The following is a 24,141-nucleotide window of genomic DNA, read 5'->3' on the forward strand; positions in this document are numbered from 1 at the left end:
TATTGTCTAAATTTTTCATCCTTTCTGATGTTATTTCGTCAACTCGACAGATATCAATAGCCTGTTGTAATGTTAATTCCGGTTTTATCATTAATTTCTTCCTGACATCTCTGTTTTTATACCCAAAACAATACGATCCCTGAGTAAATCATCTTTAAAAGTACCGAACTCGCATGTTTCTATAAGTAATTGTAATCTTAAAAAATATTCGTCGAAAGGTTCGTTTTCATTTTGATTTGCGCTATTAAACATTGCGCGTTCATAAATAACATTTTTCTTGTTCCTTAAATTTTTACATATTGTCGATATCACATTCGTACAAGACTTTTTATTCTCAGATGTGAGATTAAAATCATTGTATTTGATCATGGCTCTGTAATGAATGTATGTACTTTTTTATCTTCATCGTTATCTGGCCATTTATCGATACCAGTTGCAATAATATAATTGTTCCATATTTTAACAAAGTACTCGAAATTTTGAGCAATATCACCTTTTTTAACATTTAGAGGTCCAGGTAAAGGAATTTTTGCATTTTCCTGATTTTGCACAGGCACTCAGTTTGTTTTTGTAATAAGTATCTCCACTAATCCTTCAATATTTTTTTTTTGACTTTGCTACTAGGTAAACTAGGTAACTACTGATAAGATTACAAAAAATAAGGATATAAATTACTTATCTTTTCAATCTTTAATTCCACGTCGCTGTTTTGGATTCAATTTTACGATGAACCTGACATTTCTTCTGACCACGTTTCCTTTGGAGTCGTTTTATCTTCTTTTCAGTCCTCCGATTCCACTGAAAGTTACTTTTCACCTGACACCAGGTTATAGGATGTAATATAATGATACACCTAAATGTTTGTTAGACAAACTTTAAACTATTTTATTTATTAACTTTTTGTTACAACACTATTTAAGTATGAATAGTAATGTTGAGGAATAAAAAAGAAACAAGAAAAACACATTATAATATTTTTATATTATTTGAAATTAATTTATTCAACAACATTTTGAACACAACAACACTGCATACAATTCATTCACATATTCCTAAACACATCCCATTTACTGTCAAAGAGATTAACATACATAAACACTGATGGTCCCATTTGTTTGGGAATAAAGAGAAGAAACAACATACAATAAAAATTAATCGCCTTTTTATTTACACGCAAATATTTTTCATATTTTAATTATTTGCCGAAATTTGAAGGTTTTTTATTTTGATTTTAAACTTTCATAAATAGTAAATAGTTTTTCGATTAAATGTTTTATATTGCTTGAAAAGAAAAAAAAATAGGTGTTACATTATATAGACGTGGAATGCCTAGAAATCTCATTCATGCGGTTCGATTTGTTTTAAAATGATATTATTAAACGGTCATTCAAACCCGACGCAACAATCGCTATTAAGCATAAAATTTATTGCTTCTTTTAAGTTTAAATATTTATTAATAAGATTAATCTCGTTCGGATTTTTTTGTGTAGAGATTATTTAAAAAATTATTGCGTAAAATTTGATTGATTCCGTACAGCAAATAAAGCCTCCCTAAGAGATTGTACAAAAAAATTACTTAAAATCACAGAATTAAAAAATAAAATAACCAGCCGTAATAATTAAAAAATTAAATTCACTCAACTTTCAGGCGAATCGAATCGATCATTTGCGCATTTATACAAGAATACTGTTGTCAATTTAAAATTAAAAATTATTTATAGATATTGCAAAATATGATAGTTTTAACTATTATATTAACAAGATTGCCCTATTCAGCACGTTTTCTTTTTTTTCGATTTTTCTTCATTAAATAAATAGTTCTTTTTAACAAGTATACAATAATTAGTAAAAATATTTGTCTATTCGTTTATCTCACAATCTCCTAATGCTGTTTCGTAATTTTTATTTACATGGCAGCTTTTATATGTATACACAATGGGGATTTATTTTTGATGTTCACTAATGTTGTAGCAACAAGAAACAAAACAAAAAAATAGAAACAAAACTTAAATAAAAAATAATAAAAAAATAAGTAAAACATCGAAACGAACAAGAAATAACAAAATACCCATTCTTTCAAAGTAAATTTTTATATTCACAAAATAATAAATTAGCCCTCGTCATTAATGATTTCGAGTAATAGTCTCTTTAAGCTATCCAAACCGGTCAAGAAACCTCCGTCGGGACCTTGATGAACAGTGGAACTTGGAGCTGTCGAACTGTTATTCGTAACAAACGACGTATGCGCAAAATCGATCATTCTTAAATCCACTTGAACAGGTGCTGGAGATTTTGACCTTCTCGTACTTCCGGACGCCACGCCTAAATGCGTATCTTTCACCCTTTGTCTTTTCGAAACACTTTTATGTGCAACGGTGGTATTTAATTCCTCATCATCTTCATCCTCCAGTTCCAACTCTTCAAATTGTAACTGACAATTTCGTGTTGCTTTCGTTTTCGCCGGAGAATTTAATTCGAAATCGGAAGTATCATCATTTGAACTAACCCCGTTATATTGTCCCGGTAATGAGTACTCATCGCTGCTACTATTTGAGTACATCATCCAACTATCGAGAGAAACGGGACTCGAGACCGTTATTTGTCGCGGCGGCGAATCCATATACATTGTCGTCTCTTCGGAGATCGGATAAAAATTTGTCGCAGATTTTGCTCCTCTTGCCGCAGCCTCGCCAAATCCGCGATGGTGAGAATCTTGACTGACATCATCGTGACTTAAATCCAACGATGAATTACTTGCATCAGCATCGTAACAACATGGAATATCGCGACTTGTATCTGAGCATTGTGTATAATCGTTTATACAAAATACGGGACTATTTGAACAGATCTTTGATTTTCCTACCATGTATGGTATACCACCGTTTCCTTCATATACAACCAATAAGGAACTATTAAAACAAAAATTAAATACAGTTAGATATATACTTTTTAATCTATGTATGTAGTTGCTTAAAAAAAGTTGTAATGGATCTAATGGTCAATATTTGTCATTTGATGTGATATACTTAAATTAATATTATTTGTTGGCGTGAATAAATTTTGTTTTCTCTCTCTCTGATTCGAACAGTTTTACATCCTAGAGCGAAGATAAATTATTTTTGAAATAGAAATGTGATTTCATAAAACGCAATAAGAATATGAAGAATAAATTTAATTTACATCTTTTAATTTACAATTGAGGTGATGTACTTGTTATTGTGAATTATCAAACGTTTGAGTTGATAGAGTTAATTAAATAGTTGACTGAAGGTAGAGTAGAAGTGTTTGCTTATAAATTGGAATCAGTAACCTATCAACGTTGTATTGCGAACTATCATGATTAAATGATAAATATGATGTACAATTCTGTATTTTTTGAGAGGTGTTTAAAATTACATTTAAATATGCTATTTCGACGGTATGTTACCTTTATTAACCAATTTAAACTTGGTGAAATCATAACTGATACGACAAAAATAACCCAAAATTCAGCTACTTTAATAAATCATATTTTTATTATATTATTATTATTGTATTCATAATATTATAGATCACAATCGATATATCGAAATCCTAAAATGATTGTATTTTGTTGGGGAAAGAAGCTTTCGTGATCCAGACATAAGCTTGCAGTTTCTCTTATAAATGACCTTGAAGTCATAAGAATTTTAAAAGTAATCAAAACTAATGGAGTTTAAGTAATGACATGAAAAGCTCACCTAGATAATAGAGTAAAAAAAAGCGTACGTGCCAGAGGGCTATAGGTAAGAGATGTCACCCAAAAATGCCCTCTGGATTTATATGACTGTAATCCGACCTATGCTTACAAATGGTGCAGTAGTATAGTGGTCAAAGACCTTACAGTCTACATCCACTGCTGCACTTAATAAAGTACAGAGACTCGCGTGTTTGTATGTTACAGGTGCACTGCGGACTAGCGCAGCCATGGAAAACGTGTTGAACCTAACACTTTATACATTATTTGTTCATTCAAGAAGTGGCACTTGTGACCATGATTCGACTGCGTGCAGCAGGAATTCTAATGGGTGAAAGAGATAGTAAAAACGCCGTACTCTGGAAGGAGATTGTGCGTTTCTCACCAATTCTGGAATCTAAAACGGACTTCACACCCTTGCAACACATTTTTACGAAGAAATATCTCACCCACACAAGCTCCACAGAAGTAGAAGTAAAAAAAAGCTTTAAAATCTATACTGATAGTTCAAGCAGACGAGAAGGAACTGGAGTCTTCTCGTATGATCTCCGACCCCACGTATCTGAACCACTAGGTAAAGGTATCACCGTCATACAGGCGAAGTTAATCCATTGTTCATTGTCAGATCCAGCTTGGAAGGTAAGGCTTTTACAATTTACACTGACAGTAGACAAGCTATTCTAGCCCTGAGTAGAATAACAATTACCTCAGGACTTGTTATGGATTGTCATCTGACATTGGAGAAGGCAGCAGTGCTTAACTGTGTTATACTTCAATGGACAAAAGGAGACTCGACCTATTCAGGTAACAAGCACGCAGATAGGCTTGCTAAAAGGGCTGCCAAGCGAGCGTCCTGTTCGCCTGAACCGATAATAACTTCGTTCTTATCAACTCAAATTGAAATAATTAAAGATTTCACCTACAAAAAGTTTATGAACTGGTGGGGAAAGGTTAAGGGCTGCTATCTGTTTAAGGAACTACTTTATTACCCTTCAGCAGAGGCAGCCTTGTCTTTCGTAAAGCTTGGTAGAAACGCTCTACGAATTGTAACGGGACTCGTCACGGGTCACTGTAAGGTAAACAAGCATCTTCATAACCTTAAGCTTGCTGTTAACCCTCTCTGTCGCTTTTGTGAAGAGAGCGAGGAGACTGTTCGACACATCTTGTGTGATTGCCCCACTTTGCAAGATCTCAGAATGAGAGACTTCGGAGAGGAATGGCCGAGCACGGATGGCATCAGGAACGCATTTCTGCGCTGTATCCTAGCCTTTGGAAATTCGTTAGGCTGGTTGATACAGCCGGAGAGAGCTGGAGAATGTACAAGGGGCCGTTGGAGCCTAGGTGGTAAATATGAAAATGCTTTAACTCTGTTGTCCAACTATTCTGATTTTCTATATTAAGCCCCTTGTATGTCGTCTTGATATTTACAGAATCTTATCAAGTTGTTAGTTTTCGCCAGGGTTTTAGCAATATAATAGCTTTTAGGATCGATTAATAACATTTTAGGAGAAATTGACTTGATTAACTTCATCAGTAGACTTGCAGTATCAAAGTATTTTTATTTGATTTAAGTAGATTAGATTTATTGACACTCAGTTACTCTTTAAAACGTACGATTTTGAGTCTGCTGAAACCAATACAAAACTACTTAATGTTGAGGAACTTGCTTTTTCTTCAAATTAATGCTACAAAGTTATGATTTTCAGGGAGAGATGTTTGATTGAATTTGTAAACATTACCATAAAATTGCTGATTACAAACTGGACGAAGCAAACTCAGTTTTGGATGCAACATTAAGAACTGACCGTTTTGATTTGATGAACGTATTCTATTTGATGAGTAGAACATAAAATTTTGTAATAAGAGATTTCTTTTAGCCAGAACCTGAAAGTACAACTTTGTGAAATTTTGGTGTTACCAATGGTCAATCATGTGATTTATCAGTTTTGTCTTGAAAGTGTCACTATCGCAAAATCTCTCCACCGTCTACAAAAAAATTCAAATGTAGCTTATTACATCCCTAAGATGTATAATTAGTGAAATGCCTTCTTTAAGTGTCTTGATCCGCTTTCGTTTAAATGTGAGTTTAGTGCTTATTTCAATGAGCTGGTAGTTAATTAAACATTTCCATTTTATATATATTTTAGTGTGTTGTGGATCTGCTTGGATTAGAACCTCTACCTGACGTTGATGGTAGTAGCTTGTGCAAGGCCATGTAGCTGACGGCTCTCGATAAAGGAACCAGACCTTGGGGCAATACTAAGGTTCATTAAAGACCTACATTTGCCTTAAACTTTTGGAGGGCTAAACTTACAATAGATCTTACAGGTCGCGGTAACGAGAGGGACCGCTGCCCTCAGCCTGGCAGCAATACTAATAATAATTCCTTTGAAACCTTTATTATTTGTATGGAACTTCAAGTTATTGAGCGCCAACTCTTAAGGAGTTAAAGTACTTAAACAGATTACGACATATTAAGAATAAGGTTTTGAAGAAATAATCTTATTTGATCTTTAAAATGGCCGTGGTCATGTGTTATCATTTAAATATTATTATTTACTATATCACATCAAATGTTATATTTATCTTCCAAAATAAACTGAGTATTGTTTTTAAAATAAAAACTTACCATGAATAAAACCTGTAGCAACTTTGTTTTTCAATAACGCTTCTTAATTGATCCAATTTTTCAATAACTTTCCTTATAACGTACATCCTCAAACCAAATCCATTATCAAAAAACTGACAGAGACCATTTTTAAAACCACTCTCATCTAATTCCCTCCCCCAATACTTGTCGCGTTTATCATAATGATCTCGATCAGCTTGATAAACTTGCATTCCACAAAGACGAACTCCTAAAGAAGCCGATGTGCTAGCTGCGCACTTAGCCATTTGTTTGGTACGTTTTTCCGCGGTAGCATCATCTCCGTGTTGTCTCGTACCCATTTTCAAGTCGAGAATGCAAGGATGGGTATAGTTCGAGGTGATGTTTTCCAGCATAATGAAGTACTGTTTATTAGTGTTATCCGTTTGAGAGATGCTCTTCAAGACATCTTTAGGATGACCGGTGTTGTGTATTTTCATTCTGAAAGGTCGCCTATGTTAATAAATTAAAAATGTTTAAATTAAATGATTTAACTTAAAAATTTACTTTTAAAAATTACTTTAAAAACTTACTTTAATACTTCTTCTCGTTTTCTTTTAAAACCACTTTTTGTACGTGAATTTTCGTAGTCTCGGAAGCTGGGGCTGTAACGTTTTTCCAATTTTTCGCCGCTGCAGAGAGTCGCTTGCATAACGCCTGAAACAATTCCCCCAGATTTTTAACTAGCTGTTTAACCATTTTTTGCGGTTAAAAATTATTTAATTCTTTTTTTTTCAATGTACTTTTTGTTTAATCATTTTTTTCTGATTAAATAGAAAAATAAAATAAATGAATACTCATTTTTCAAGAATGGGTCTCTTTTGTATTACGGAATTAAATGCATCTTTTTTTTTAATCAGCGTTGAAAGACAAATATAAGAGACTGTAATAAATAACGTGACGTACAAAAAGCGTGCAAACAGTGTTTTCCTATGAAATTATGATGATACAATTATTAAAAATGAAGATTTTTTAACTAAGAAAGCAGTGGTATGGATTGTTATTAAAATGATTAAAACTAAAGAAAAAAATAGATAAAAAAGGTGTTTTATTATTTTTTTAGTAAGTAAATTTAAATATTAAGGGTTAAGTTATGTAACAAAAATCATTGCATGTTATACTAGTTTTAAATCTAAAACCTTAGATTTAAATTTAAAGTACACGTTTTTGTTACATAATTGTGTGTGTCTTTACGTTCCGAATTGTATACTTTTTTGGCAAAGAGTTGAACTGTACGTAAAGTAAAAAAAGTAAAATAAAAAAAAATAAATAAAAAGAGCCTTCCAACCCTTCATACAAATGTAACTGCGTCCATACAAACCCCTTTTGAATGGACGAATTGTAGAGACAATTGGACACGTCTGGCAGCAGGCAGGAGTCTGTCTGTGTCTGAGCCGATCCGACCCGGAAGGAGGAGGCGTGATCCTCAATAAAACAGTACAAAATAGTGGCATAACGATATATGCTAACACATTCATCAAATCCCATTCACACGCAGAGGAAATTCATATATCTATCCGTATTGCAACTTTTCGTTGCCCCCTTTCGCATAGATAATTAATTATAAAACAAAAGGCACCTTATAAACTAATAAATTAAATTATCATACCGTTTCGCTTTTCGTTTTTCTTCATCAGTCTGCGAACCGCACTGATTAAAATATCACCAAATCAAAAACTCATACTTACCTGAGTTTTAAATAAATATTTCTACTTACTGAAATCAACCGATTTGTGAAATCAGAGTTAATTATAAATGTTTAACAATAAGAAGAGGGGTAACATTTTTTTACAATATATTTTTTTTTAACAATTAATTCACATCGCTTCAATAAAATAAAAATAAAACAAATTAAGTGTTTTTGAAGTGATGTTTTGTCGCAATATAGGATAGTTCGAGGGATTTAATAATTAAGGATAAGTAAAAATTGGTTTTGAATTCATTCATACAACGCAACTACACTGTTCAAAATAATTACTGTTCGTATATGGCTATTATAATAATAATTTATTATAATTATTATTATTATTTCTTTGTAAATAAAAGAAAAAACGCAAACATATGATGCGTTTATTTCGGCACGTTTAAATATCGTTTACAATCGAGAGGTAATTAAAAAAAATTAATAGTAGTAGGTCGAAAGAAGGGATTCGATTCGTAAGATCAACGAATATGTGATAGTTGTAGAGCGTAATTTGAAAAATAAAGCTTTATTTCGTAAAAATAAAAAACAGGCGGCAGTACATAGCACAACGTGTCAATTAATTTAGTTAAAAATAAAATTAAAAAAAAAAACAAATAAAAAATCAACTAAAAAACACAACAAATGTAGATGAGGGTGAGCTGTTAATCGAGTATGAAATGTTCCTTTTTTTATTTCTCCATCTATAGTCTAAAAGAGGTTAAATTAATAAATCTCGAAAGAGAAATACCGTTGTTCTACATGCAGCATAAAAAGTTTATGGTTTTCTAAATAAAAAAGGTTTATTTGCTCAGTTCTCTTGTATACATTCGATTTTTTACCCTACTTAATACAAAAAAAAGCACATTAAGTCACTAATCCTACGTAATATTTTATGATACTGTATATATCACAGATTATTCCCAGATTCGTACACGTAATCCAGAGACATCTCAAAAGTGAGATAATTATCACAAAATTTAAAAATAAATTTTATTTTCACTTATTTTAGTTCCGAGAAAGCGGAACAATTAGTTCAAAAAAATTGGAATGTCCCGGAATTACAAAACTAAATCAATTATAGGAATCAAAATAAAACTGGTTTGAAATTGTTTTTTTTTTCTTTTCAAAAATACGCCGAAGCGAACAGAGAAATCTGGAAACAAGTGAAAGTCTTTACAACACCAGTGTTCACGTCGGTGAATCAAGTGTCTTTTAACCGTTTTCTTTTTTGACTAAATTTTCTGTAACCGCGCTTTTCTTTTGCACTGCTGCCTTAATTCTACTCAGCTTACCTTTATACTTCGGTACAAAATTTTTGATAGGTTGGTCTTGTATATTTTGATAGAACTCTAGTTCTCTGATGTTCAACGGTTTGCATATTGTGCTCTGGTTCAGTAGCATTAACCGCGTATGTCCTCCAACCTATAAACAAATAATAAAAGTAAGAAAAATTGTTCAACTTTAAAATGAAAATTAATGCAATGAAATACATATAATTATCAAAGATAAATTGTTCCTTTTTTGAATTTACACAAAAGCAATGCAATTTGTAAGGAACCACCTAGAGTTAAATCCATTAAAAACAGCCAAACCACCAAAATCCAATTAAGAGAGAAAAGAGCCATAGTCTATCTGAATGCAGAGGGATTTCCAAGGTACGTCCCAGAACTTGTTGAGTTTTGCGTGTCATCAACTTACTTAAGCTGAAAAGGAGAGCCTTATGAGCAATATGGAGAAGTAACCATTATTACCAGTATTCGCTAACTTCTATATGGAGCTGTTTGATGAAACTGTTTTAAAAACCAGATATTAAAACTAAACTTATGGCTACGATATGTAGATGATACTTTTATCTTCTAGAAAAACGGCAAACAAAGGCTTTCTTAAGCCATTTAAACGGCCAACATCTAATAATACAGTTCACCATAACATAAACAGGAAATTATACAGCAAAGAAAATTTGACTTTGAGAACTTCTAAAGGAGGTACTTCGGAGGAATGTTTATACATCGAAGGTGGACCCCGGGCACTGTTAGAGCACAATCAGAGCACTGTTCAGATCGTATGTGTAAAACTGTCAGAACAAATACACGAGTAGCAAGTGAAAGGTATGAAAGCCAAATGGCCACCTACAATCTCGTGAAAGCGCCGGAATCTCAGTGAATCGTAAAGGAAATATACCTAGGAGTTGACTTTGGCCAAAAAGAGTTTGCCCCAACACTTCAATAAAATGTCCTTCATAGAAATAGTACAAGTGAGTATGAAAACAATCAAGGCTGAAATTATTACATACGTTGCCAATGTGTGGGTTGAGAAGAGCTTCCAAGGCCAGACAAATAAGGTTACTAAATGGCACTCAAAGAGACGAGTTAATACAACTATTTCGAGTGACTTAAACTATTTGTAACAATTTTTACAAGAACACTTTCCCTAGAGTGTTCTTTGTGCTCGTGTTGGAAACTAATCTTGTCTTAATAACATAAATAGAAATTAATATACATCCACAATATATACTGTCTATATCTATTGACCGTCTTCAAGAAATTGTGAAGACAGTCAATTATATGAAACGTCAAGCTATCAAAATTTCAGGAATGGGAATAGGAATAAAGTACGACTTAGAACCTCCCGTTCCAGGTTCTAAGTCGTACTTTATTCCTATTCCCATTATTAAATATTAAATTAAATTATCTTTTATCAACATTTTTTGTAAACAGTACAGAACGATTTAACGACATATTTTTGGATGTTAACAAAGAAGAAAAGTTGTCGCAAAATTGAGAAACAATATTTGTATGATTAGCTGCAAAAGATCACTATTAAAGTCTATGAATAAGGCGAAGAAGAGAATGATTTAAGAGGAAGCTAAGATGATCTAAGAAGAAAAGAATAATCCAAATTAGTAGATAATCTTTTATGGACATGTTTCTTGAACGAAAATTCTCGAAAATTTAATTAACTGAAGAACTAAGACATAGTTAAAAATATGTCTTTTTTATTTTATTTATTTCTATTTTATTTCTCACAAGGACTATTTTAACGATAAGTCAACCCAAAATATTTTATAAACTGAACCCATAAACAGAAAATCCGGAAACTCAGAAATTAAAAGCAAAAATATGTTTGCACCAAAATCTTCCCTTACTTCTTCTAACTAATTGTAAGTATACTTACACAGAGCTGATTTATAATCCCAACTCAACCAAAAACAACCAAATTTTTTCCACATTATGCGATGACACAAAGTATCAAAAGAAATTGAATAAGCTTTCTTTATTCTAACCATTCTATACTGACTTATCAAACGTTTCCAATTGTTCACTTAACCCACCAATCAATTTTACTCACACAACCCATCATAAAAACAATAATGCCTAAATGCCTAAAGAGATAAAAAAGACTTCCTATGCCGAAAACATTACTTATTGATTTAAAAAAGATTACCAATCAACATTTGAATCTACCAAACAGTTTTACTAACCCAACCCAACTTAATATCATAACATGTAAAAATACATTAAATTAAAATATATCCCAAAAATTGAGACAAGTAGAAAAAAATATTTTAAATCTAAAAATTTCTTTGTTGATTCAAAAAACATTCCCAATAAATAATTTAAACCCATCAATCAATTTTACAAGTTGAATAATATCAATGAACATAAGAACTTTTAAAGTATTCTTCTCACATTTCCTAAAAGAAATATAATAATAATTATTTTAAATTTATAATTAAAAAATTAGTAATATTGAACACACGCCTTAAATTTGTAACTAAAACAATCTAATCAAACCTCTAATCGATAACAAATGAGAGATATAAATAATCGATAAGATATGAACGAATCATCTCTATAAAAAAAGATAACCAATTTTGCTATTATCAAAATGAGGAAATAATTTTTGTTTTTAAAAATTAAAAACAAACATTTCTTTGTCAAGTCATGTTCGTGAAATTATATTAGGACCAAGGTCGTTGAGAATAACCCGATAACATAACTACACAACAAAAATATGTAAATTAAAAAAAAAAACTCAGTTAACACAACATAAACGAAAAATGTTTTATGTTAATACACAAATTTAAGCTTTTCTTTTATGAATTTATGTAGTAACGATCTTATCTAATAGGACATTGACGCATTTCAATTCTTTTTTTAACTAACTTAACAGAGTAACGAATCATTTCGTTTCGTATTGTTACAAGTTTGAGGTCAGAGACTAGAGGTCATTTTACCAATATAAAGGCCTCGGATTAAAACATTTTCTGACCTGATTTCATTGCGTTTGATGTACAATAACGTTTTACATCATGTGATGATGATGGTGATGTCGTATACGGAAATTTATTAGTAAACGTAGAATGTAAATGAAAATGAATGAGTCAGTTAACATTGAGTTACTTATTTACTACTGTCTTCAACTCGATGATTTAATGGAATTAAATACGTAATAATAATTAAATACATTCGATAAAAAGGTGACGTAATTTTCTAGGAAATGTTATTTATCTTTGATTTAAAAAAAAAATTTAGAAAAAAAAATCAGAAATGGAATTAAATAAAAGATGTAAAATGTATATCAAAGAAATGTGTGGAGTTTGAAATACTTTGATAACACATAAAAAAATTTAAGGAATCAGTCAGAAAAAACTAAACTAAACTGAATCATCATCGATATTACGAAATGGTCGTCATCAGCTATTGAAAACAATAATTTAATTTTAAAATGAAGAACGAAAAGTAATACATTTTTGCTTAAAAAGAATGATTAAACATATTAATAAAACATATTAATTCTTGCAGACTGGAAGACAACGGTAATCTATATGAGTCATTCAATTATGTGACCGTGATCCTATTGGCGTAATTTTCCATTTACTATTCCGTGAAAATTCCCCGTAAATAAGTACAATAAAAACATATCGAACGAATAATCCCCTTAATGAATTATATTGACCGACTTAACCACCAATCGACAATATCTTGTTTTGTATTTTATTTATATCACCTAATTTATATTTTATGAGTGGCTTTAAAATAAAAACTCGTTCCATTTTACCTTGTCAACAAGAAAACCAAAAGTAAATAAATAAAATAAAACCGGCTGTCGAACGAGTTTCGTTTTTAAAGAAAAAATGAGAATGTGATTCAGTAAAAAGGGTTTCCCCTTTTTATACATTTTTGATTTACCTGGTTACTGAGTGGTAACAAGTCGACCTCGTTATAACTGGTGTCGTATTGAGCTTGCTCGATGCAAAGATGATCACGGGGTTGATCCGCATATTTCCTGTTGCGGGGTTCAATATCTCCCATACCCCCATTCGCCAAGAAGTACACCATCCCCCTCTTGCGTTTGCAAAATCCGCCAGAAGACGTCAAATTAATCCTATTGATTCCAAAAATTCTCTTTAGCGTTGTATTTTATTTCGATCAGCACCAACAGAAACTTGCTCGAAGAAACTTTTCAACTCGATTGGAATATTCTTTCTAAATCACGACGGGCGGAGATTTATTTAGTCTATCTGTAACAAATACTCGCGTTAAACTGGGCTTGCAAAACTCGGGTGTCAAAGATACTAATATCTACAACTCCCACTCTACTAAAATGGGTAGCGCTATCGGCTTCTCCCCACCTGTGATAAGATAATTTTAAAAGTTGATACATCACATACGTATTGATATACGTCATTAAAGTTTCAAGTATAATTATAGATTGTGGCTGTTTTTACTTAGTAATAAATTGGTTTAATGAAAAGTATCAGTAATATAATTTGATGAACAAAATAATATACATATAATAATTGTAGTTTACTAAAAAACATTAGAAAATAAATAGTTTTTGTGCTTAGATTGTTGTGTTTAATTAGATGGATTCATATTAATCGATTAAGCGAAACTTATTCAAAAAATAAAATTCATTGAAAATTGACAAAAATTTCAAAGAAATGTTACTAGAATGTTCTTGTTTATGCTAAAACAAAATCATATAAATTCTCCGTATAAATTAAATTTAGGAACTTTTCCAAAAAAAAATGTATTAAGATGCAACTTCAAGGTAATGAAAAGTGTGAATATTTTGGATAAATTTGGACAATTTTTGCATATTTATTAAGAATGAATACCAAATTCCACAAACTATCAAGATTGTTAGAAAGCTGAAACTCGTCAGTGCAGTATTTTAAATGAAATTATAATAAAGCGGCGTCCGCGAAAATATAATATCAAAACATAACAATCTAAGATAACAGTATCCAAACTGGTCAAGAAACAAAATTCTGTGATCGATAGAACATAGAATTTAGATATATACTATTTTTTTATACCTTCTCTTTACAATATTTATCACTCCCTTCTCTTCTATGACATTGGTTCATGATCTACACTGCAAAACGTTGGGTAAACTAAGCTAACTGATGGGGATTATTAATTTGTAAGTGAAGTCTACCATCATTGCAAAGTATCCCACAATTATCATCATCTATATTATCATTTTTATAATACACATTACCTATTTTTAACATTTTATACACTGTGGTGTATAAAATGACACCAGAGAAGACCATATTTCTGTTTTACGCTATGCTCAATGCTGTGATATTGTTGTTGTATTCTGTATCTAAACCATTCAAATTATTGGAATCCTCAGAACCACAAGAACGCGCAAAGATTAGAATGGTTTAGATACAGAATACAACAACAATACCACAGCATTGAGCATTGAGCTTTTATTCGCAGTTTTCTATTAAAGCCTAATATTTCTGTCATATAGATATTCAATCCCATTCTTTCTAACGTCCACAGTATACCTATATTGTTTGGAAAGGAAGCCGTGTGTTCTTATTTAGATTCAGGTTGGTTTCGTCCTTATATTAGAATCGTAATCTTTTTCGACATCTAGTAACACCGTAACAGTTTGCTGCCTTTTTCTTACAGTAATTCGATTTTTTCAGCAATAATTTTCGATAACCCGTAGATAGTAGATGGATTTTGAGATTGTTAGCACTATTCCAACCTTTTTTTAACGAATCCGAGAATGATTTCCATTTCATTATATGATTTTAGTTTTTCCATTCTTCAGCTAATGGCTTTCGATTAATTTCAAATCCTACTAAATTTTCTGCATGAGTATGGTTAAGCGACGAGTTGACTATTTCATGAATATTTTTATCAAGAGCACTATTATTATCAAATTAGATTGATTTTAATGGCGTCTTCAGTTCTGGCGCCCTTCGTATCTTCTTCAGGACTTTCTATAGGGGTTGGGTTAAGTCTTCCACCTCCACAGGAGGGTATTTTCCTACAACCCGATTTTGTGCTCTTTAAACATTTTTTAACCAACTTCACCAGCTGATTGTAGTTTTCAGCCCAACACAATTTATTTTCTGTCGATGCAAGAAACGCTTCGAAGACTCTTACTGCTTTCTCCTATATTGCAGCTGTGCATTCCATGATCTCTGAACTTATAAATTAGTTGGAAATAGTGTTGGTTGTTAATATTTGTAATGTATAATCAAGATTTCAAGATTTTTTTTGTTTTCAGAATTATTTTTTATTTGCAGAATTATTATTACAATATTGCAATAATGACAATCATCTTTACCTTCATCTTACCTGTCTGTTTTAAGAATATGTTTATGCATAAATTTTCCTGATCTTGTTAGGTCGAGTGTGACCTAAAGAAGAGGTCAACCCCTATTCTTTATATTTGCAACCTTTTTATTGTTAGTACCAAGAATTTCTGTTTTTACGTAAATCTCAAATATACCTCTAATTGTGCCCGACATCCCACTTTTGCGCCGAATGCTAAGAAATCGACGGGTATACCTGCGAGCATTGTAATCAGGTCAACATTATTGTTTTCATAAAATATAAACATAGTTTCTCACCAGTTTCCAATTATTTGAAAAGATATAAATTTGGCAAGGACAAATATGGTTCTTATTATTGCTGAGAATTTTGTGTGCAAAACACGTCCGAATAATCGTCAGAAAATTAGTTGTGCAGTGCTTTTTAATTTTTAATAATGAAATTCAACGTGGGATTTTTGAAGATGATCAACTTAATTTCGATAGTCAAAATGAAGATTTTAATGAAACTGATGAATCAGATTCTGAAGATCGAATAGAAACGCGATCACTGGATTCAAACACCGATCCTGAATTCAGTGATAAAAAACAACGTAGCGAACCTGAAAACGATGATAATTTTTTTTAGGTAAGTTCTGTATTTTTATAATGGTCACATCCTGTATCTAAACGATAAACTTATATAGGGAAAGACTGCATACAATGGAAAAAGAAACCATCCAAAATTTCGAAAACACGTCGAGTTACTTTTGAGAAAAAACCCTGGTGTATTAGGAGAAGAAGCAACCAATGCAAAATGTGTATTTCAGACATGGACTTCAGATTTTACTGAATTGATAAAAATAATCAATTTAGCATTAATCTATTAGTGGATAGCACTAATCAACTCATAAATCAAGTAAAGACAACATTATGATATGTTGGTACTTATATGTATATGTTGATATGCGTCATGCTGATGTCCATGTTTCAGCAGTATAATTTTTCGTATTTTAATCAGAAGTAACTTCCTCGTTATTATGCCAAATTCCTTTAGAAATAAAGTAGTTGTTCCATAAATAAGTAATATGCACTTGGTACTAATTGTAAGATAACAAAGTGATATTACGTTAAGACACACGAAGATCAAATACAGATTTCAATTAGTGATATTTAGACACTTTATTTTTTCATGCGAATTTCAATATTTAACAAATATATTAAGCTGATTAATTTCGAGAGGATTTATATCTTAGGGATGAAAACGTTTATTAAATTATTAAAGATAAACTTTTATAGGGAAAAAGTTGAAGGTACCATAACGAATTTAAACCGTGAAATTTTATGCTAATTATCTCGAGAATTATAGAATTAAAAATTAATCTGTTAAAACATATTCTTTCATTTCAATTTTGAATTCAATGTCAACTACTTTTAAAACACCCTTATGATTTAGTTGATTGAAATTGCCATCTAAAACGATTCATCACATGATTTCCATTTATATCGTCGAGTTATTAACATCAATTGTTACAATCGGATAAAACGAAAGGAGATTCACGTGATTCAAATATCCAAGAGAAGCCGGATTTCTTCAATGTGTTAAATTTAATCACGTTATCCTATAACAACTTAACCGAAATCATTAAACCTGTTAATTATTTTCCTTTTAATCCAAAAAATCATAAACATTTAAATTCTAAAAGCTTTTTTCTTTAAGATCATGTTGCAATAAACGTAAATTTAAATGTACTTACTTAAAAAACGATATAAGTCTGCTTTCTTTTCTAAATCTATTCCCATAAAATTCAAAGTTTTCTGATAGTATTTGATTTTTCAAAAAAAAAAATTGTCTTTGGATGATGGATAATTTGGAGTTTTCAAAAATGGTAAATTGTTGTTTGGATGAGATGTAAAACGGAGATATGCCACGAGCACCGGATTCTTAAGCACTAGAAATCGCGATAAAACAACTATCGCATTTCCGCGAAGCGAACCCCGGACGCTCGGGCCGAAAAGAACACAAAATTTTGAGAATCGAGGGCGCTCGAAACGTCACAAAAAATGTCAACGTCCTTCAAATTAGACATGACCTATCATCAATCAATATTAATATCACACGAGAGATTAAATAAGAATAAATTTTTTATTATCGCTTTTTTTATAATTACATCAATATTCAGACAAAGCGCATCTCGATGATAATTTTAGAATCATATTTATTTAATATTATCTTTTTCCAGTACAACTCGGTCTTGACAAGAAAGGAATTTTTTTTATGTTTGAGTGTCAGTTTATAAAAAAAATAATTTAATTAAAATGTTACGATTAAAGTACAATTTTATTAATAACATATTCGAGATAAAAGTACTAAACAATAATGATGTAAACAGGGCAATTGAAAATTAAAATAACAATGGGTGATTTAAAGTTAATAACTTTTTATTATTTGGAACAATTTTTTTCTGTTTTTAGATTTTTAATTTTTAATCTAATCAAGAATGAATATGATAAGAAGTCTACATTGACGTAATTTGGACAACAGACCAAAACAAATTACCTTGCTCAATTTGTTGAATATTTTGTTTGCTTAAATAAATACTTATTATTCATATTTATTTTAAATGTCCTCACATTAAAACGGGTAGTGTGTAATACACGTGCCTACGTATTGCATTTATTGCGTTTTCAAGTTAAATACGTCATCATCAAAGATTATTATTAACTCAATTATAAGAACTTTATACGCACTTAGAAATCATAATCACAATGAACTTTATTGTACTGTTATTAGATAAACAAAGGATTGACCTCGATAATTGTTTTTATTGTTTCTGTTTTTTTAAGAAAGTGTTATAGTATACAACAACAAAGATAGTTTGTTTGGTTATAAAAATATTACATTCAGAAAATGTATTTATGAATGGGTCAATAAATTTATTGACACGTGGAGGAAGTAAAGATTTAAAAATCAACCACATAAAAATGAAAAATTGCACAGGATAATTCGTAATTGGAGCTTCAAAAAGGTTTAGTCTCTGGCACGTCCTCAAATTTAGGCATTTGGTTGGCACCAAAGCGTGAATAATATTCATAAAGATGGTACTCAAAATTAAAATAGGCTGATGATGGACATGAATAAAATTGTAATCTTCACAAAAACAAACTAAAATAATGAAATCACTGCCAAATCTCATCAATTTATTTTGACCTTTACAAGAATGTATGAACAATATTTTCATTTGAACAAAATAAAAATTATCTTTGTTATTTAAAATAAAACTAAACAAGTGTGATGGTATAAATTTTGATGACGTGGTCTGTTGGAACCATTCCCAGGTTTAGAAAACCTATCTTTTTTGTCTGGTAATTCCTATTGCTAGCACCTAAAGGATCGTTAATGGAACTCCACCCAAACCTATTAATAACGTCCAGTTGAAAGTGTTGAGACATGATATTAACAAACTACGACAAAGACGCCTTTAAATGGCCGAGACTCTTTTCAAGCCAATCTACCACCTGTTCGCGATTTTTGCAACTTGAATGAATCTCGGGCCAATTGGAGCAAACAAAACGTGTAATTGTGCGAGGAAATCGACAACAGGTTGTTGGCAAAGCTGATTTTACCGTTGCTTAACAGAAAAAAAGTTTCGTAAAAAAACTTTAACGTTTATTATTTTGTTTGTGTGGTTCCCCAAAGGTTCATTCAAAATATTTAACCAAACCAAACAAAAAAATTTATTGATCTAATAAAATTTTTTGTGTAGAGACAACAAAACATTTACTTAACACTGTTTGAAAGAAATTACAATAATATTTAATAGAATTAATTCTATTTATATTTGTTTTCAACCTGTTAAAAACACCTAAAATTAATTATTTTAAGACTAAAACTAGGTTAATGTTTATTTATTCTTTTAACCACACATCCCACGCTCACCAACAATTTACATCACAAAAAAGACAAACAAAGTACCAACTACTGGCCTTGGCAATATAGGAACACGTGCCACAGCTGATACGACAAAGTTTATAAATATTTTACAATATGAACTGTACATACATACACGGATTACCGCTAAAGTAATGTAGTAGATGAAGAGGGCTGAATAAAGAGGAAGAGGTCGATATAATAATTGACTTATTGCCTCGTGTTGTGTATACAACATGCTAAGTATACGCTCGCTTGCAGATATCGTGAAATGCTATTAAAAGCCACTGCGGTTAAACGAGTTCTTGTGGCCGACTAACCCTATTCGAGAGATTCCATAGGCAAAATACGACAGGACGAAATTCTTTGGACATCCGGAGCAAACAAGCGACGCCCGTGGATTCCAATATATCTGACCTATATTATTGAGGCTTTTATAGCTGTCTGCGACTCGATTTCGGCAATGAATCGTGTTCCTTGTTGCTAATATTAAACTGAAGTTATCCTTGAATTAAATTTGATTTCAACCAAGTTTTGAAATACATTTAAAAAAAAATGAAGAAATATTAAAATTATTTTAAAAATAAACACTGACTCAAACAACTTCTCAGAAATGTATGGACATCCTACGCGACAATTTGTTATAGTTGAACAAGAATTTTTTATTAGTCTACAAACTAAAATAAATTTTTATGGAGTCTAATTATAAAGCATAATTGTGATTTTCGGTTCGGATTATCAAATTTTGATGTTAAATAGTTAAAAACACAAATATTGGATACAAAAAAATTACTAAATTTTTGCTTTTTGGGCGTTCGGATTACTGCGGTTCGGATTATCGAGGCTCTACTGTACTCGAAAATTTGACATTTCATTCAAAGTGGACATCATTAAAATCGTACATTGTAAAAACACCAAAAGATTTATGCAAAGGTTTTCATTTGAAAACTTTCCACCTTAATTTCTGGATTTTTTTTCATTACCAGTTATGAAAGAAATCGCTAAAACACGTAAAAAGTATTATCAAGTCTCAATAACAAAATTTCCATGTATTTTGAAATTCCTACAATCATTGTAATTTTATCTCTAACAACGAATTTACTAAATGTTTAAAAATAACTGGTGAGCTATAGCACCCAAACAAAAGTTATTGGTGGTGAAAAGAAACTGTAATAAGGAACTGCGAAACCATAGTCAGGTCAGAGAGGACAAGGCATAATAGAACTAGTAGATATCCTAAATTTTGCAAAGCAAAAGTTGTAAGAAAGAACCCACGGCGAGCATACAATCTTTTTTATAGTTGTTTTGATGATCAGCATTGAAATAACCGATACTGCACTTCTCAAAACATTGTATTCGATGTAATCGATGATTAAATATAGGAAAAACTGTTTGGTGTTAATCAAAATAGTTGTAATAGACCTATAGGAAAAACTACTTAATCAGATAGAAAAATTTAAAGAAAATGATTTTGACGTTTTGTCAAGGTACTAAAAAATGTTATTGGTGTGTGGCAAAATAGATAAATTTGAAAATTTTCCAGACCAAAAACGTCAGTGTGGTATTAATAAGGGGGAAGAAATTAAAAAAAATAACTTTGGTATCTTTTTAAAGTACCAAAAAATGACAAAAATTTGTTGGAATGTGGCAAAATAGCAAAAACATCATTCTCAACTTATATCTTTATCGAGTTGATATAGCTTCATCGGTAATATTTCTGTATTCTGGGAGATCAATTGAATCTAGAATTAGATTCGCATATAAATCTAGTCGCTAACTGAAAACTGCAACTTTTATGTTTAATTTTCTATTTCGCAACTATTCGTTGTAAATCTTTTGCTATATTTATATGTCTATATCTAATCGGTGAACTGTGAAAATTCATCTGTTGGGCAATATTCAAGTAAAATTGATATTAAATCAAAGTAATCGTTTACCAAATCGAAATTATAGTTTCGAAATATTCTTTCCATACAGTGTGGAAATTGAATTAACTCTACTGAATACTACTACTCTATATGTATAACAATATCAAGGAAGCTACTCTGTTGCAAATTGGCAATATACAACAAGCATATACTACAGTTCATGAGTTTTAAACATCTTAGCAACAAAATTACAAAAAGCTGATACCTCCAAGAAGAAGTTATAGTTCAAACAACGAAAGGATCTTTGATATCGAGTGAGCTAAGAGACATAATATGACAAAGCAACTATAGAGGCTGGTCCATTTAACGTGAGACAAGCGATTATCTCGAAAATGGTTCATTTTACATAAAAATGAACCAAATGAAAGTTGTTCTGTGCGAAGGGGGAAACCATATGACCATAACATTTTAAACCTTGACCTCATTTTCAAGGTTATATGAAGATCACGACCAATTTTTTAAATGGCACCTATATATTTTATTGTAAAATATGAATCTGTGGATAAAAGTAAAGTAATTAAAAAAATAAATAAAAAAATTTTACCGTGGTTTTGCCAGTACAACGGCAAAACATCTTTTGAAAAAAGTTGAAACTTCTTCAGAAACAATTAACTAACGTTTATAATCTAGCAAGAACAAATAAGATTTGTGAATTTTTAAACATTTTCCTACCAGCTTCGATACATTGTCTTTAGAGTTCTTAATTCTTAGAATACTATTTAAGAATGCTCAACAAAAAAAATCCAGAAGAGGTACATCGGGTGACCTGGCTCGTTGGAAATACCTTTAGAAAGAGGTCTAAAAGGTTCCGGCATTTCTCCGCCTTTGTCAATTTGATAACAGAATAACGCATAAAAACAAGAGTTCGTGTAACTGTTTATGTCGACATTTTCAGAATATCGCTTTCAGAGACATAATTGGTTGAATTGTTTCAAAATGCAACAGGTAAAACTAAATTTGCATAAAAACTGCTTGGCAACAAATTCTGAATTCATTCCATCGTTTTATATTAACGCAAAGTGTTTAAACTCCATTAAATCATGGATACTCTAAGTGTGGCAGAAAAAGTTGAAATGATTTTTATTTATGGAGAAAGTATAGCTTTGTATCAAGAACATTTTCCTGATCGAAATACGCCTTCGAGAAATACCTTTTACAGAGTTGTGAATGTTTTCATTAACACTGGAAATGTGGAATCAAGAAAAAGAACTCGGCGAGCAACTGTAACTACGGAAGAAAAGGAAATTGCGGTATTAGCTAGCGTTGAGGTAAATCCTTAAGTTAGCACTCGACAACTTGCAATTGACGCCGGAATATCGAAGACCAGCATTTTAAGAATATTAAAGCGCAACAAGTATCACCAATACCACAATTCATTGCATCAACAGCTTTATGGAGGTGATTTTGAAAATCGATTAATATTTTGTCAATGGGCACAAGAATGAATACGGTTGGACGTCAATTTCTTTGGTAACCTGCTATTCTCGGATGAGTCTACTTTTACACACAAAGGACAAGTCAATAGACATAATATACACTATTGGAGCATTGAAAATTCGAGATGGTTGCGTGAAGTAGAACATCAACGACCTTCGTTTGGTGTGGCATAATTGGTGATAAATTGATCGGTCCATACTTTATTGATGGTATGCTGAATGGGGAGAAGTACCGAAATTTTTTAGATGACACTTTACCAACGTTACTTGTAGATTTGCGCAGGGAAGAAAGACAAAATATGTGGCTGCAAAATGATGTGTCCAGCACATTTTTCACATTATTATTATTATTATGATTATGCTGGGCGATGGATTGGAAGGGGAGGCCCAATTTTCTGGCCTGCCAGATTACCTGATTTAACACCTCTTGATTTTCTTTTGTGGGGCGTCCTTAAGGATAATGTTTATCGCGAAGTACCGACTACGCCAAAAAACATAAAAGAGCGGATAAGAAATGCATGCAGAAATAGTAGCCAAGAAAACCTTTTAAGATGTAAAGAAAGTTTTAGTAGCAGGGTTAATAAATGTATTGAAGTGGGTGGGGAAATATTTGAACATTTATTATAAATTTTATGCTTATTGTTGATTAATAGCATAGTTTAATCATTTTTTATAAATAAACAATATTTAAAACAAGTTGAATAAAAAAATTATTTAGAATTTGTCTACAAAAGATGTTTCGCCGTCGTACTGGCAAAACTACACGGTATTTTTTTTTTAATTATTTTATTTTTATCCATAGACTCAGATTTTGCAATCAAAATAATAGAGCCCTATTTAAAAAATTGGTCGTGACCTTCATATGACCTTGAAAATAAGGTCAAGGTTAAAGAATGTTATCGTCATATGGTTTTCCCCGCACAGAACAACTTTCATTAGGTTCATTTTTATGTAAAATGAACCGTTTTTGAGATAATCTTGTCTCACGTTAAATGGACCAACCTGTATGTCTCTAGAAAGCAATGTATATAGTACCTGTTATACCATACAAATGCTATTACAAAAAGAATCCTGAGAATAACTCTTATTCACATCTATGCTTTCACTAGTGCTGGGCAAAGTATCGATACTTGTCGATGGTATCGATTCCTACCTCGGTAACGATACTTGATACCCGCAAAGTATCGGTACCGAAAATATTTTTTATATACAGGAAATTGCGTTTACAGGTAT

At 31.3% G+C, this 24,141-nt stretch overlaps 1 protein-coding gene and 1 long non-coding RNA gene across 5 annotated transcripts in view; one reads left to right on the forward strand and one right to left on the reverse strand.

The window, feature by feature from the left end:
- Positions 1-962: 962 nt before the first annotated feature.
- The window catches only part of LOC111416513 (Inositol hexakisphosphate kinase), a 35,006-nt gene continuing 11,827 nt past the window's right edge, over positions 963-24,141 (reverse strand). The window contains exons 1-6 of one of the 4 annotated variants that reach the window (XM_071198377.1): positions 17,371-17,679; positions 13,239-13,570; positions 9,339-9,468; positions 6,896-7,019; positions 6,345-6,815; positions 963-2,909 (exon numbers count right to left, since the gene is read on the reverse strand). In XM_071198377.1, coding sequence (XP_071054478.1) covers positions 2,111-2,909; positions 6,345-6,815; positions 6,896-7,019; positions 9,339-9,468; positions 13,239-13,388 — 1,674 coding nt within the window. In that variant the 5' untranslated portion in view covers positions 13,389-13,570; positions 17,371-17,679 and the 3' untranslated portion in view covers positions 963-2,110. Of the gene's footprint in view, positions 2,910-6,344; positions 6,816-6,895; positions 7,020-7,683; positions 8,755-9,338; positions 9,469-13,238; positions 13,571-17,370; positions 17,680-24,141 lie in introns of those variants that run through there. The other 3 variants (XM_023048568.2, XM_023048561.2, XM_071198384.1) reach the window with 3 other exon arrangements.
- LOC111416527 (uncharacterized) lies at positions 3,499-6,337 on the forward strand. The gene is made up of 3 exons (XR_011641274.1): positions 3,499-5,059; positions 5,422-5,795; positions 5,863-6,337. It is a non-coding gene; the product is annotated as an uncharacterized lncRNA (long non-coding RNA).

This window comes from Onthophagus taurus, chromosome 1 (assembly GCF_036711975.1).
Source record: "Onthophagus taurus isolate NC chromosome 1, IU_Otau_3.0, whole genome shotgun sequence".
In the NCBI taxonomy this organism is placed as follows: Eukaryota; Metazoa; Arthropoda; class Insecta; order Coleoptera; family Scarabaeidae; genus Onthophagus; species Onthophagus taurus.